This window comes from Sphaerodactylus townsendi, linkage group LG14, assembly GCF_021028975.2.
Source record: "Sphaerodactylus townsendi isolate TG3544 linkage group LG14, MPM_Stown_v2.3, whole genome shotgun sequence".
Lineage (NCBI taxonomy): Eukaryota > Metazoa > Chordata > Lepidosauria > Squamata > Sphaerodactylidae > Sphaerodactylus > Sphaerodactylus townsendi.
In genome coordinates, this window is record NC_059438.1 from 36,573,246 (window position 1) to 36,589,082 (window position 15,837).

Below are 15,837 nucleotides of genomic sequence, written 5' to 3' on the forward strand. Positions count from 1 at the left end.
TGTACTCAGGAACCTTCTCTCTATCCAGTGGCCTTTGGGTCACCAGCTGATAATAGCTACTCACAGTAGATTTTAATAGAAAGGGAAAACGCATCTCCACGGAGCAGGAAGTCCTGCCATTATCTCCATAGTCTCCATCTGTAACACGAAAGAGCACAACCAGCGTATCTAAAGGAGAATCTTCTGCTAAAGGGCTGGTGATGGATATGATTGATATCTCAGGTGCATTGTCATTCTCATCCTCAATTTCCACCAGGACTTTGCAGATCCCTGAAAAACCTCCCCCATCTGTTGCCTTGACGTTTATGTCATAGCTAGTTTCTTTTTCGTAGTCAATTGGACCCACAACAGTTATTTCGCCAGTACTTTCATGCAAGGAGAACAAATATTCTAGATTTTCAGGTACCTCGTGAAATGAGTAAGTGATACGTGCATTCGATCCAAAATCCAAGTCTTTGGCTTCCACTTTAGACACCAGAGTACCACCTGGACTGTTTTCCTTTAGCTTTACTCTATATTCAGGTTGTGTAAACTGAGGGAAATTGTCATTGCTATCCAGGACACTGACATTGATTATAACTGTCCCTGTTCTCTGTGGCACCCCTCCGTCAACAGCTGTGAGAGTCAGTCCAAATTGAGCCTCCTTTTCTCTGTCTAGTGGTTTCTCCAGAACAAGAGCCACAGATTTTCTCCCATACTCATCACTGTGTACATCCAATCCAAAATTTCCATTTGGACTCAGTGTGTAGTTCTGAATACTGTTTTCACCCAAGTCTGTATCTTGGGCAGATTCCAAAGGGAATCGAGTATTTGTAGGAATATTCTCAGGAACTGCCATTTCAAATTCCTTTTTAGAGAATTTGGGAGAATTGTCATTCACATCTTCTATCTGAATCTCAATATTGTGAATCTTTAAAGGGTTTTGGAGCACAATTTCAGCCAACAATAAGCAAGAGTCCATCTTGCCACACAAGGCTTCTCTGTCTATTCTTTCATTTACAATCACATTCCCAGATCGGGTGTCCAGCTGGAAATAGTGCTTATTGCTTTTGGGAACCAGCTGGCCTCTGCGAGCAGAGAGGTCCCCTGGCCCCAATTTCAAATCCTTCAGCACATTAGCCACCAGAGACCCACTTTTCTTCTCTTCAGGCAAAGAATAGTGAATGGAGACACACATCACTCCCGACAGAGAGAATAAGAACAAAAGATACAGACCTTTTCCAGTCCTGAAGCTGTCCTCCATATTCTGAGTCTCAGCCAGTGATCATTTATGCTTCTTAAAAACTGTTCTTCTTGTTAAAATTGATTTCCTTTTTTAATTGTTTCCTTTTCAATCCATCCAGCACTCACCCTTCCTCTAGCTTCAGATTCTGATATGTTTCCATCTAGTGCTGCTATAAAATAGAGGATTTTTTTTAAAAAAAATGAATGTTGCATCTGATCTGTTTGCCAATGCTGCCATCTTGTGGTATAACCATAAGAAAACTACAATTATATGCTCTCCATTAAATCCATGCTTCTCAAACTTTTTCAACAAGGATCCATTTCTAAACTTAGTCTGTCTTTTAGAAACCACCTGCAAAGTAACTCCATGCACTCACAAATACAATGCATCTCTCTTCAGTTAACAATGACCAAGTGACTCTATAGGCCCATGGTGGCGAACCTTTGGCACTCCAGATGTTATGGACTACAATTCCCATTTGACCATGCTGGCAGGGGCTGATGGGAATTGTAGTCCATAACATCTGGAGTGCCAAAGGTTCGCCACCACTGCTATAGGCCAAGGAAAATGGTTTCTGCAAGGTGTATGAAGGAGCCAATCACAATGTGACAAACTGGAAATTAATGCAAAGCACTACATTTTTTCTCCTTGCAGCTGAAGGCTGGGAAAACTAACAAAATTGACAGCGCTCAGAACAAAAAAGCTGAGGGTGAAGAAATTAGGAAGTTCCTTTTCCTTCTCTTTTCCTTCTGCTTGGATGAGGTCAGCCCACAGCCTCGTCTTCCATTTCATTTTATTTCTTCTGCCTCCTATTGAAGTTACGCTTGACTTGCAAAACAGTATCAGTCCACTTTGGGCTCATGGTCCTCAGCACAAAACATTTAACTAATGCATATTATGCCAATTCACCATTTATAAATGAACTTTTCACAGGGTTGCCATTGACAGAGTCATAGAATTGGAAGGGGCCATCAAGCCATCTAGTTCAGTGGTTCTCAACCTTCCTAATGCCGCAACCCTTTAATACAGTTCCTCATGTTGTGGTGACCCCCAACCCTAACATTTATCCATTTTACAGATGGAGAACACTGATGCAGAGAGGCGACCCCTGTGAAAGGGTCGTTCGACCCCCAAAGGGGTCGCGACCCCCAGGTTGAGAACCACTGATCTTGTTCAATCCCCTGCTCAATGCTGGATCGGCCTAGAGTACCCCTGACAAGCGTCCATCAAGGGCTGCTCGAAGATTATGTATTGTTGAATGCTTCCACAGCTGGAATCATCTGGCTGTTGTGAGTTGTCTTGGCTGTATGGGCGCAGAGAAAAATGATATGCCTCTGAAGATGCCAGCCGCAGATGCAGCCGAAGCTTTAGAAGCGAAACCACTAGATCATTGCCCAAAACCCCCACAAAAGTCTATATTGGTTATCTTATCCATAGCTTAGTTTTGTCATGTTATTGTCCAGTTCTATAATCTTAGTTCTACAGTATTGTAGAATTTTTGGATTTGTATATAAAACAACGCTTTAGGAGCAAATCCTGAACATCAGCCTTCTCTACCTGTACATTTATTTTAGTTTCCCTCTACTTGGTATTGCTTATTGGAAGTTTTTGCTGCCTTACTGGATTTTTGGCAACCAGAAAAACCTGTATGTGAGCTAAATGTTGAAAAGCAACTTTGTGCTTGTAAATTGCCAATTGCCAATTAAATTACAGTGAACACTTGCTGGATATTTCAAACAAAAGTATTTTGTTTGTCTGTTACTTCACTGTATTTGTTTAATATACCACTTACAATATTTCCACAAGGAAACTTAAAAGTTATTACTTGCACCAAATCAAAAGAACATAAAAATTTAAAGACATGTTGCAGTCACATATATATGGACAAGTGCCCTATTATACTATTCCGACAATGCACTTGTAATTACAATATAATCAAATCAAAGGACGTTTCTGCATGGCCAGAGTAGCAGGGCTGCATCGGCATGGTTCATGCCGATGCAAGCCCTGGGGCCATTTGCACGAACGGCCCCACTGGCTGCGCAGCTGCCGGAGCAGGCTCCACACGGCTGTGCGGCCCCCCAAACGCCTCCTTACCTTCTCCTGACTTTAGTCCATCTGAAATGTAGAAATGTAGAGTTGTTCATAATTATGTGCAATAAAGGCAATCAATCCTTGTCCTTCAAACCAAACTCCTTTGCTGACCAATTAACATTAACCTACATTAACAAAAACCCGCACTTATACTATACTATATCACTTACTCATTTCATCAGTGAGAAAGAATGAAATTAATATTAGTGGTAGGAGTAGTAGTAGAAACACATTTATGAAGACAGTGGAGAACTTTTGGCATTTTAGATACTAATAGCCCAATCCAGATGGCGGAGGGGTGATTGGGCTGTGGAACCAGTGGAGGTCCACATTTAATCCCTCTGTTGGCACAAGGGTCACCCCCCACCAATGAAGGTAGCAAAGGCAGTAGCGTACCGCCTATAGGGACATGGGGTAACCATTGTCCCCAGGCACAGGCCTTTCAGTCACGTGGGGCAGTGCCTAGCATTGGCTGAATCCCTGTGCCTGACCTCTCCTGCAGCGTGGTGACCCAGCTGGCACCCGTTGGCTTTCCCCATGCTGGGGCGCCACTTGCTGGTGCCCAAGGCCGAGCCCAGCTCTGCAGTCAGAAGGCCTCTCCCCTGCCAGGGTATCACACCTGTGCGTGAGGCCGGGTCCAGCAGCGCTCACCGCCAATAAGTGGGGCGCAAGGGGTGGGCCTGCCTGTAAGAGGGTGCAAGGGGTACCCAGAGCAGTTGTTGTCCCCGGACACCATTTTCCCATAGAATGCCTCTGGGCAGAGGCCCCAGTGGCCAGCTCCCCCTCAGGTCAATGGTAGAAAATCCCAGAAGTTTGGGCTGCGGCAGAGCTGCACTGGGGTCCCAATCAAACACTGTTGTGGGGGTGGTGGTAGACTGATCCATTCCTGTGGGTGGAAACAATGTTAGTTGACTTCAACCACTCCAATCAGGAATGCTGGCCCCCACACCTTCAGGAATATGTTGCCCTGTTTTGGCAATGGGGCAGTTCGGGTGGCCGGAAGGTTTTTTGGTTTTCTTTCCCTTCTGCCTGAAACTCCTTTGGAGGTGACATGGTACCACCTTTGCTGCACTGCCTCCGGGTTCCACAGTGAACTGGATTGTGCTGTAACTGTTCACATAATGATGTAAATACTTATGTATTCACAAAAAGCAACACCTTGTGCCTTGCCAAACTCAAGGCTGTTCAGCTAACTCTTTGAAGAAGAGAGCCACAGCAAGAAGGGATGAATGAGGGAGTTTTACATGGAATAGAGTTGCTGCAGATGTTGAGGGAATGGTGCTTATTATGATGTCAGTAGTGAACAGTTAATTTTGGACCTCATCACTTTTGTGCAAGGCAGTTGCAGAAGGATGGCTGTATGTATGTGTGAGTGTTATTAGTTTTAAATACACGCTATGTAATACACTTAATTATGCATCCTAGATCTTAGTGAATCAGGCACACTATAAATAATATATGTAATATTCATAAATAATATAAATAATATAAATATATTATCTTATCTAGACTCACTGAGATAAGCAGTCTATACACAAACTGTTCACAGAAAGTCATAAACTCCTATATCCAACAAACTATAATATAACAGTTAAATTAAACTCATGTTGTCTACCAAACAAGTATACCCTGCATGCCTATGATTAATTATATATGATTATTTTCTTTTCCCACTCATTTGCTGCTTCATACCCAATCTAATCAGGACATACAAAAATTACACAGTTGAAAAGGTCAGCTAGAACACTTGGTTCTTTATTCTGAAAATCTAAAAAGGGATTCCAATAATCAGAAAAGTAAGCATGTTTTGGTCCTCCCGTCTCACAGCTTAACCAACTCAGTCAGTTCAGATAACTTAGTCACTTTCCATTCTTTACTTAACTAAGCTTTAACATATTGCCTCTTCAGTTTTTAGTTAACAATGTTTGGTGGCTGTCAATAAATCAAGAATCTAATTCCTCCCAAACTTCATAACTACCAGACTTTGTAAAGCAAATGTATATAGTCCGCATCTAGCTGTATACATTTCCAGCAGGACACATTCTTCACACATTTAATATGCAACAAACCTATTACAGTAATCCTAAAGTAAAATTTAAAATGGTCCATCGAGCCAGATTCAGCTTTATTTGATGTCACACTATTTGACACTAATCATTCTTTTGTGTTAGGGCTAAGTCAAACACCCAGGTACCTCCCAGCAGTTTTGAGATCAATCCTACTCTAATGCAGCTGAAATCTCTTTTTGCATATTTTCAGCTAAGTTCAGTCCAACTAAATCAATTTTATATTTATTGATACACTATATTCCCCATCACATATCAAAGGTTGTTCAATCAATTTTCCAGGTGACAATAGTGACAATAATATGTCATCTGCACAGAGCCTTATTGTATGTTCAACTAAATTAACTGCAGTAAGTGCTGATTTATTTCTAATCAATTCAACTAATGATTCAATGTTAATAACAAATACAATAGCTAACAATGGGCAAACTTGGCACATGCCTCAATTAAACATTTTCAAAGCTAACAATATCTTATTTATTTGGAGACATGCATAAGGCTGACTATATACAGCTTTTATAAAAATGCAAGAATTCACCTTTAATACCAATTGCCCCAAGGGTTTTGGGCAACAAAATGCCATTCAGCGTGGTCAAATGCTTTTTCTTCATTAAACAGCTATAAAGCTATTTTGACTTCTTTCTGCTCTGCATAATTCAATGTACAGATTATTCAGGGTTTTCTTAAATTACAAAGAATTTTATACATTAGACAACTCACCAGTGTAAAAAAGGGATTTCATTCCCTCAGATGAATTGAGATGATTCAACAGAAGTAGAAGTACCAACTGAGATAAAAGTCAAATGTCTAAAAGTTTAAAGAAAAGTACCAGGCACTGCTGGATTTACCTTAAAATAATAAAATGTATCTGAAAAATATAATTGATACTTATTTCTAAACCTGGAAAGGATATATCAAAAAGAATCATAGAGACTCATCTCTCTTCTAAATGTGGACGACAAAATATTCATGTCCATTCTGACTGCTAAATAAAATAAGATTTTTCTTCACATATTTCAGTGGTTCAGGTTGTATTTGTTTTACCCAGTACACTGTCTGACAAGATAAGAAAACTGAATTTTATTAGAAAGTTTGAGGACTAGAAGCACAGCTTTAAATCAGTTCACATTCTGTTTCCTAAAACTTGCCTCTCTGTTTGGCCTGTACCTCACTACCCTAGGTGGCCATCAGGGTCAAACTTTGGAGTGAAGGACCAGGTCACCTGCTCATGGACTCAGCAGCCAGATTGCCAGCTGGAGGGCTTCAATCCCTGGGGGCAATTTATTGCACAACATCATTGCAATGTCAGCTTTGGCAAAACAACTTCTTCCACTGCTGTACTAGGCAGCAACTGGGAGTGAAGGATGGGGTGGCCCCTCTAATAGTGGGACTAACTTCTATTTATTTTACAAAATTTCAGTCCCGTCTTTCCACTCGCACAGATCTACCAAGGCTGCTAGCATATTAAAACACACATGAGGCAGCTCCAGAAACTACAACTAGTAAAAAAGGCACTTTCATGGGATCCTTACTGGGACCTCATGGAGAGCAAACATATGATCAGTACTCCATCATGAGGACTGGTTTCAAACCGAATGCCAGATCAAGTGCAATGTGCTGCTGCTTACTTTCAAAAGCCAAAACAGTTGGGGACCCCAGTAGTCATGGGACTGCCTCTGTCTATACTCCTAGAAAGAGTTAAACTTGTCAGCAGACAACCTCATGGTAGTCCCTGGCCAAAAGATCATCTGGCTATTTTGAACCAGGGTCTTTTCATTGGTGACCCCAACCTGGTTGAACTCTTTGGCTAGGAAAGCTCAAGACCCAAGATCAGTTTTACAGGGCTTCCAAGACAATTTCCATATTATGGCTTTCTGTCTCTCGAACCTACATGGGAAAAGCTATATAATATGGACCATTATAAGATGGGTTTTTATGGAATAGAGACATTTTACGTATGTAATTTAAATTTATGTAGAATTATATTTTTTACTTTTACATACAATTGGATAGTGCTGTTTCTATGTGTTGTAAGCCACTATAAGCCCTGTTTTGGTGAAGGAATGACATGATCAAAATCTAATAATAAATAAAATATAACCCAGCTGAATATTTCACCGTACTTGAGTAATTAAGAAAAATCAACTAGTTACTTACCTGTTCTCTTTGTTTTCGGTCCTCCATCTGCTCAGGGGTCTCTTGAGAAACGGAAGAAATCCTGTGATTCTCAGAGATGTTTGGGTCCCCCATAGAATACACTGGAATGAGAGGCCTCAGGAATCTGAACTCGCTGCTTAAGGATCCACCAGTTAGGCAAACATCATAGTGGTAAGTCCGGGAAAGTGACCCACTTTGAGAGTCAGTACCAGTTTCTGGGATCTCAGGTAAGACAGGTGGGAACTGAGGAAGGGCAGCGATAAAACTAGACTCTTTCTTCTGCATCTTGATGATAAAAAACACAATGATGCAGACGAGGAACACGAAGGACACGGCAGCCAAGCAGATCACCAGATGCATCGTCAAGGAGCCGTCTTCTTCGCTTGCTTCGGGACTGACACTGGCAATATTCAGATAAGGATCTGAGAAGCCATCCACCGGAAGTACATTCAGGGTTGCAGTGCTGGTCTGGGGAGGGTGCCCGTTGTCTCTCACCAGGATAATCAGCCTCTGCTTGTTGGTATCACGCTCTGTGAGTGGTCTCCTGGTTTTCACTTCTCCGTTCTGGGCTCCTATGCTGAAGAGGCCGGGGTCCGTGGCCTTCAGCAACTCATAGGACAGCCAAGAGTTCTGGCCCGAATCCCCATCCACAGCCACCACCTTGGACACCAGGTAACCAGCCTCCACTGACTTGGGGACCAGGTCGTTGCAGGGGGAGGAGCTGTTCTGAAGTGGGTAGAGGAAGAAGGGAGCGTTGTCGTTTTCATCCAGGACGACAACTCGAACAACCACCTCCGAGCTCAGGGGAGGAGAGCCCCCGTCTGAAGCCCTCACGGTCACTTGGAACTCCTTGATCTGCTCATAATCCAGAGATCGCAGGACGTACAGATTCCCCGTCTCAGAGTTGATGGAAACGAAGGAGGCCACAGGAGCACCGCTGGCATTTCCAGGCACAAGAGAGTAGGTCACCTGGGCATTCTGCCCCTCGTCCAGGTCAGCAGCCTGGACCAAACCCACCAGCAGGCCTGGAATGTTGTTTTCCCACAACTGCATCTCATACTTTGCCTTCTCAAACACTGGAGGGTTGTCATTGACGTCGGAGATCTTGACAGTAATCATTCTAATAGAAGTGAGCCTGGGAGAGCCCCGATCAGTGGCTGTGATGGTGATGTTATACTCAGGAACCTTCTCTCTATCCAGTGGCCTTTGGGTCACCAGCTGATAATAATTATTCACAGTGCTTTTTAAGAGAAAGGGTAAGTTCATCTCCACAGAGCAGGAAGTCCTGCCATTATCTCCAGAGTCTCCATCTGTAATACGAAAGAGCACGACCAGCATATCTAAAGGAGAGTCCTCTGCTAAAGGGCTGGTGATGGATATGACTGATATCTCAGGAACATTGTCATTCTCATCCTCAATTTCCACCAGGACCTTGCAGTGGCCTGAGAGGCCACCACCATCTGTTGCCTTGATGTTTATATCATAGTTGGTTTCTTTTTCATAGTCAATTGGACCCAAAACCATGATTTCTCCTGTGCTTTCATGCATGGAGAACAAGTGTTCTATATTTTCAGGTACCTCATGGAATGAGTAAGTAATATGTGCATTTGATCCAAAATCCAAATCTTTGGCTTCTACTTTGGACACCAGAGTACCACGTGGACTGTTTTCCCTTAGTTTTACTTTATATTCAGATTGTGTGAAGTGAGGGAAGTTGTCATTGTTGTCCAGAATATTGACCATTATTAGAATTGTTCCTGTTCTCTGTGGCACCCCTCCATCAATAGCTGTGAGAGTCATTCCAAATCGAGGCTCCTTTTCCCTGTCCAGTGGTTTCTCCAGAACAAGATCCACAGATTTTCTCCCAAACTCATCAGTGTGTACATCCAATCCAAAATTTTCACTGGGGCTCAGGGTATAGTTCTGAATACTGTTTTCACCCAAGTCTGTATCCTGGGCAGATTCCAAAGGGAATCGAGTATTTGTAGGGACATGCTCAGGAACTGCCATTTCAAATTCCTTTTTAGAGAATCTGGGAGAATTGTCATTCACATCTTCTATTTGGATCTCAATATTGTGAATCTTTAAAGGATTCTGGAGCACAATTTCAGCCAACAGGAAGCAAGAGCCCATTTTGCCACACAAGGCTTCTCTGTCTATTCTTTCATTTACAATCACATTCCCAGAACGGGTGTCCAGCTGAAAATAGTGCTTATTGCTTTTGGGAACCAGCTGGGCTTTGCGAGCAGAGAGCTCCCCTGGCCCCAATTTCAAATCCTTCAGCACATTAGCCACCAGAGACCCACTTTTCTTCTCTTCAGGCAAAGAATAACGAATGGAGACACCCACCACTCCAGACAGACAGAGCAAGAACAAAAGGTACAGACCTTTCCTGATCCTGAAGCTGCCATCCATATTCTGAGTCTCAGCCAGTGATCATTTATATATCTTAGAAAACTGTTCTTCCTGTTAAAATTGGTTCCTTCTTTAAATGTTTCCTTTCCAATCCATCCAGCACTCACCCTTCCTCTAGCTTCAGATTCTAACTGCTGATATGGTTCCATCTAGTGCTGTTATAAAATAGAGGAATTTTTTTTAAAATGCATGTTGCATCTGATCTGTTTGCCAATGCTGCCATCTTGTGGCATAGCCATAAGAAAACTACAATTATATGTTCTCCATTAAATGCATGCTTCTCAAACTTTTCAACAAGGATCCATTTCTAAACTTAGTCTGCCTTTCAGAAGTCATCTGCAAAATAACTCCATGCAATGTAACAGCCACATTTCCACTCACAAATACAATGCAACAATCTCCCTTCAGATAACAATGACCAAGAAACTGTTACTCTACAGGCCAAAGAAAATGGTTCCTGCAAGGTAGGTGAAGGAGCCAATCACACTGTGACAAACCAGAAAATTAAAGCAAAGCACTACATTTTGTCTCCTTGCAGCTGAAGGCCAGGGAAGATTACAAAATTAACTGCGCTTAGAACAAAAGAGGAGAGGATGAAGAAATGAGGAACTTTCTTTCCCTTCTCTCCTTTTCACTTTGCTTGGACTAGGTCAGCACAGAACCTTGTCTTCCATTTCATCTTACTTCTTCTGCTTCCTATTGAACACGGTTGACTTGCAAGGCAGTGTCAGTCCACTTTTGGGTCGTGGTCCACAGCACAAAATATTTAACTAATGCATATTATGCCAATTCAGCATTTATAAATGAACTTTTGACTGGGTTGCCATTGATAGAATCATAGAGTCAGAAGGGGCCATTCAGACCATCTAGTCCAGAGGTGGGATCCAGCAGGTTCTCACAGGTTCCCGAGAGTAGGTTACTCATTATTTGTGTGTGCCGAGAGGGGGTTACTAATTGGTGATTTTGCCATGTGATTTTTGCCTTAGTTACGCCCCTCCTCTCAGCAGTAGCGCGCAGAACTTGAAGCAGTCTAGCAGGAGGTGCACCGGCGTGCGTGCGTGGCAGCCTGCGCCTGCGTGCATTTGTTTCCCGCCCAAGGACCGGCGCAGCGGCTGCGTCCTTGCCACAGCCCCGCCCAGCAATGCCCCGCCCCGGAATGCCCGGCCACGCCCCTGTCATGCCCTACCCAGCCCCATTGGCACTACGTCACAGTTTGAATCCCACCACCATGGGAACCTGTTACTAAAAAATTTGGATCCCACCACTGATCTAGTCCAACCCCCTGCTGAATGCTGGATCAGTCTAGAGACTCCTGACAAGTGTCCATCAAGGGCTGCTTGAAAATTGCCAGAGAATGGGAGCACCACCTGATAACAGCCATTACTTTTTATAATAGTAAGGACAGGCCCTTGAGGCCTAGGCAGCATCAGGAAATATCAAGCAGCAAAATTGGAGTATGAATCAGCCCTCAGGGGTAAGGAGTAGGGTTGCTAGCTCCACATTGGGAAATGCCTTGCAATTTTGAGAGTGGAGTTTGAAGAGGGTGTGGTTTGGTGAGGGGAGGGACCTTTTTTCCAGGGGCTTTATGAAGGTGATAAACAGGAGACTTTTAAACCAGAATTAGCCTCTGTAAATCAATGGCCACCTGTTACAACACAGGAAATAGAATCTTGCATAAACTGCCTTAAATCTAGAAAAGCCCCAGGATTAGATGGAATCCCTCCTGAAGTACTGAAAGAGAATATAGACTGGTGGGCTCCTTTCCTGGAAACCTTATTTACATGTATAAACAAAACAGGTTGCACACCCAAGTCATGGAATACAGCTGTTGTTGTCCCTATTTATAAAAAAGGGAGTAAAAATGAACCGGGGAACTATAGACCCACTAGCCTTCTGAATGTCATTGTATGCAAGACATCTAGTAGAAAAGCTCGAACGATGGCTAATGGAAGAAGACATGATCGCTCTAGAGCAGGCAGGCTTTAGGGAAGGTAGATCAATAGATGAATATACATTAACACTATGAAAAATATGCAACTGGCAAGGTAACATCAATATATATATATTGATATATATATATAACAAGGGTAAAGGGTGCAGTTAGCAAGCTTGATTTGCATGTGTTGGGTGGGATCCACCCATTTAGCATGTGAGTCACCATGAAGATATCATCATCAATTAGTGAGGGCATCTTCATTGTAGTAGCCTGGCCTATTGATTCCTTTGATTGCTTACTGCCTAGAGAAATTCTTTGTCTGGGTGGTGTTCACTAGTCCTTTGATTACTTACTGCCTGGAGACATCTTTTGTCTGGGTGGTGTTCATTAGTCACTTGTCTTGATGCTAGTGTTTTTCAGTACTGGTAGTTAATTTTGCTCATTTCCATGTTTTCTTCCTTTCTGTTCAAGTTGTCCATGTGCTTGTGGATTTCAATGGCTTCTCTGTATAGTCCGACATAGTGGTTGTAAGTGTGGTCCACAATTTCTGTTTTTCAAATAATATTCTGTGCCCAGCTTGGTTTATCACGTCTTCTGCTATTGCTGATTTTTCCGGCTGAATTAGTCTGCAGTGCCTTTCACGTTCTTTGATTCATGTCTGGGCGCTGCGTTTGGTGGATGTCTCGAGGCAGTAAGCAATCAAAGGGATCAAAAGGCCAGGCTACTACAATGCAGATGCCCTCACTAATTGATGATGCTATCTTCATGGTTACTCACATGCTAAATGGGTGGATCCCACCCAACACATGCAAATCAAGCTTGCTAACTGCACCCTTTACCCTTGTTAACAGGCAAATGGTCCTTTCTCCCACCCTAGACATTCCACAGGTATATATACTCCACTTGCTTTACTACCATCAGATCCTCTGAAGATGCCAGCCACAGGCAAAACGTCAGGAGAAAACGCTACTAGAGTATATACAGCCCGGAAACCACACAACACCCCAGTGATTCTGGCTGTGAAAGCCTTCGACAATACAAAAGCTTAACTATTTCTCTAACTTATTTTCTTTTATGTATAATTCTATCAATAAACATTTCATCATTGTTTGCCAGTCAGTAAGCTTCAGGTGTCATTTAAGTGCCCCACTCCAGCCTGGAAAGAGCAATCAGTTTTGGAGGGAAAAGCAAAAATCCCCTCAAACAGCTATCAGTATACCCGAGAGGTGGCAGTTAGATTAAGGCTGACAGGAACTCTCGAAGAGCCTTCGGTGTGTGCCTGCTCGGTCAGTGCTATAACAACAGTTGCAAGTTGGTGTACAGTGACACTCTGGTTGAAACGTTTACAAATTCAATTATTGTGAGATCTGTTGACTATGTTTCCAAGGCTTTTCTGCTTACCTGAACTTCCTTCTCGGTGCCATGTTCTGAGCTCATTCGGTTCCCCATCGCCTGTTTATCTGGAGTATTTCTCTGTTTGTTCTTTTATTGGGGGGGGGCAATCCTCGAAGCATTGAGTATATGAGTATAGAATGCAGCACAAGGCTATGAAGAATTGAAGCACTGATTCAACACAGAACTAAAAAAACAGTGGAAAACCACAGAATAGCGGCCAGAAATCATTTCAAGAGGGGCAGTGTGAACAAAAGGAAGGATTGAAAACATTTTTTAAAATGTTTTACAAACGTTTTAGGAGATTTGTGCAGAAAGGGCCTTAGTGAGGAGATGACAGCAGCGGCCAGAACATGTGTGGGTGTCAGAATCCCCAAAACGGAAACAAACTCATGTAAAAGAACAGTAGTTTATTATCGAGATCTTCTCTGGTCAATGCCAGAACTAAGGTTTGCCCGCACAAAACCCAATAGTTAAAGCAGACTGCACCCCCCCCCCATCATGGGAATGTGCACCCAAAAAGAACTGCAAAAGAGAGAACGGTGAAGACAGCTGGGCACTGACCTTCGGCAGCACCTGGTACAGTATAACATCATACAGAAGACAGTGGAAAGTCAGTTAGAAATGCAATTAACCCATTCCTCCACCCTCAGCATACAGAAAGCAGCAAAAGCAAAATCCCCTTAATAACAGGCCTCCTGACAGTGGGTGAGCTACACATTTAAAAGGCAGCAATGAGTGGAAGAGAGGGGAGATGGAGACGATATCAGAAGACAAGAACCTGTACGTAGCTGGGAGTGGAGCAGCTCTCAGCTGGAAAAGCCTTGGGAAGACAAGGAAAGACTGCACTGTTTACTGAAAGCAATGGGGCTTGGCTAGTAGACTTGGAGAAAAAAGGTCTCAGTATTTTTGGAACTGCCTCTCTATATGCCCCTAGAGAAAGTTAAACTCATCAGCAGACAACCTTGTGGGGGTCCCTGGCCAAAAGATCATCTGGCTATTCTGAAACAGGGCCAGAGCCAGAGGTGGGATCCAGCAGGTTCTCACCAGTTCCCAAGAGTGGGTTACTAATTATTTGTGTGTGCCAAGAGGGGGTTACTAATTGGGTCCACTTTTCCATCTCCACGCCCTCCCCTCCCCGAGAGGCATCCTGCCTTTGAACGTGAAGGTTCCATATAGCAATTGTGACTAATAATGTAACTCCCTGAACTGGGTTAATCCCTTTCAGGTACTGCAATTCATGGATCCTCAGCCTTTCGTACCTTTTATCTCACCAGTCTCTATTAAAGAACCTGCGTGTTTCACCATTGCTGTGTTCAGATTTGTGAGTTGGGGCATTTTCTATAATGTGATGATGATTTAGAAATGACCTGGTGCAAAAAAAATTTTTGGGGTCGCGGTGGGGCGGCTGCCCATGGGGGGGGCATCCAATTCAGGTTTTGCCCAGGGCTCAGGTTTGCCTAGGTACGCCTCTGCCCCCTTTGCTGAGGGGGGGGGGGCTGGCGAGGGAACCTGTTACTAAAATTTTTGGATCCCACCACTGGCCAGAGCCTTTTCATTGGTGACCCCGATGATGAGAAACTGATTTTCTTACTATCTGATATTGATTCCTACGTTTCTTACAAGATAGCTCTCTTTGCCCCGGCGGCTAGGAAATTACGAGCAGAGCATTTAAAGCGCTGTTTGAACTGATGTTCCAAAGTACTGGAGGTCACCTTAGACTAGCTGAAGAAGCCGCAAAAACATTTACCGTGGAAAGTAATTTAATGGAGCATTTTAATTTAGAAATAGCGAATACGAATAATTTATATTTCAATGTTATTGTTTTAATTTAAATGTTTTAACTGTATGTATTTCTGGATTGTTATAGCCAGTGGCTCAAACAATAAATGCTTGACTACATGGTTGAACTCTCTGGCTAAGGAAACCCAAGACCAGTTTTAGAGGGCTTGCAAGACAGAGATGTTCCACCAAGCCTATGATTTAGGTCAGCAATGGTTTCCATACTATGGCTGGCTGTCTCTTGATCCTACACTTATACCCCCTATCCTTGTATGATCTCCGTATCCAATCTCTGCATCTGTTACAATCTAGAGGGATTTTCTCTCTCTGATTCCCAATTCTTACTGAAGATGCAGTGATTTTAACTAAAGCTATGGGGAAAGATATATGTTACAGACAATCATGAGACAGGTATTAATAGAACTGAGACATTTTGCATCTGTTATTTACATTTATACAGTGTTATATTTATTACTTTTACATATACTTGGATAGCACTGCTTCTACGTGCTGTAAGCCACTATAAGCCCTGCTTTGGCAAATAAAGGTCAGGATCAAAATCTAATAATAAATAAAATATAACCCGGATGAATATTGCATACTATGTGAGTAATTATGAAAAAGCAACGAGTTACTTACCAGTTCTCTTCGTTTTTGGTCCTCGATCTGCTCAGGGGTCTCTTGAGAAACAGAAGAAATCCTGTGATTCTCAGAGATGTTTGGGTCTCCCATAGAATACACAGGAATGAGAGGCCTGAGGAATCTGAACT

General features: G+C 42.9%; 1 protein-coding gene across 7 annotated transcripts in view; it reads right to left on the reverse strand.

Annotated features, from left to right (window-relative positions):
* Positions 1-15,837, reverse strand: part of LOC125443515 (protocadherin beta-16-like) — a 431,392-nt gene that overhangs the window by 246,538 nt on the left and 169,017 nt on the right. The window contains exon 1 of one of the 7 annotated variants that reach the window (XM_048515699.1): positions 7,543-10,204. The exons of the other annotated variants lie outside the window; for them this stretch is intronic. Within the exon in view, the coding sequence (XP_048371656.1) occupies positions 7,543-9,957 (2,415 nt within the window). The 5' untranslated portion in view covers positions 9,958-10,204. Of the gene's footprint in view, positions 1-7,542; positions 10,205-15,837 lie in introns of those variants that run through there. 7 annotated transcript variants of the gene reach the window in all.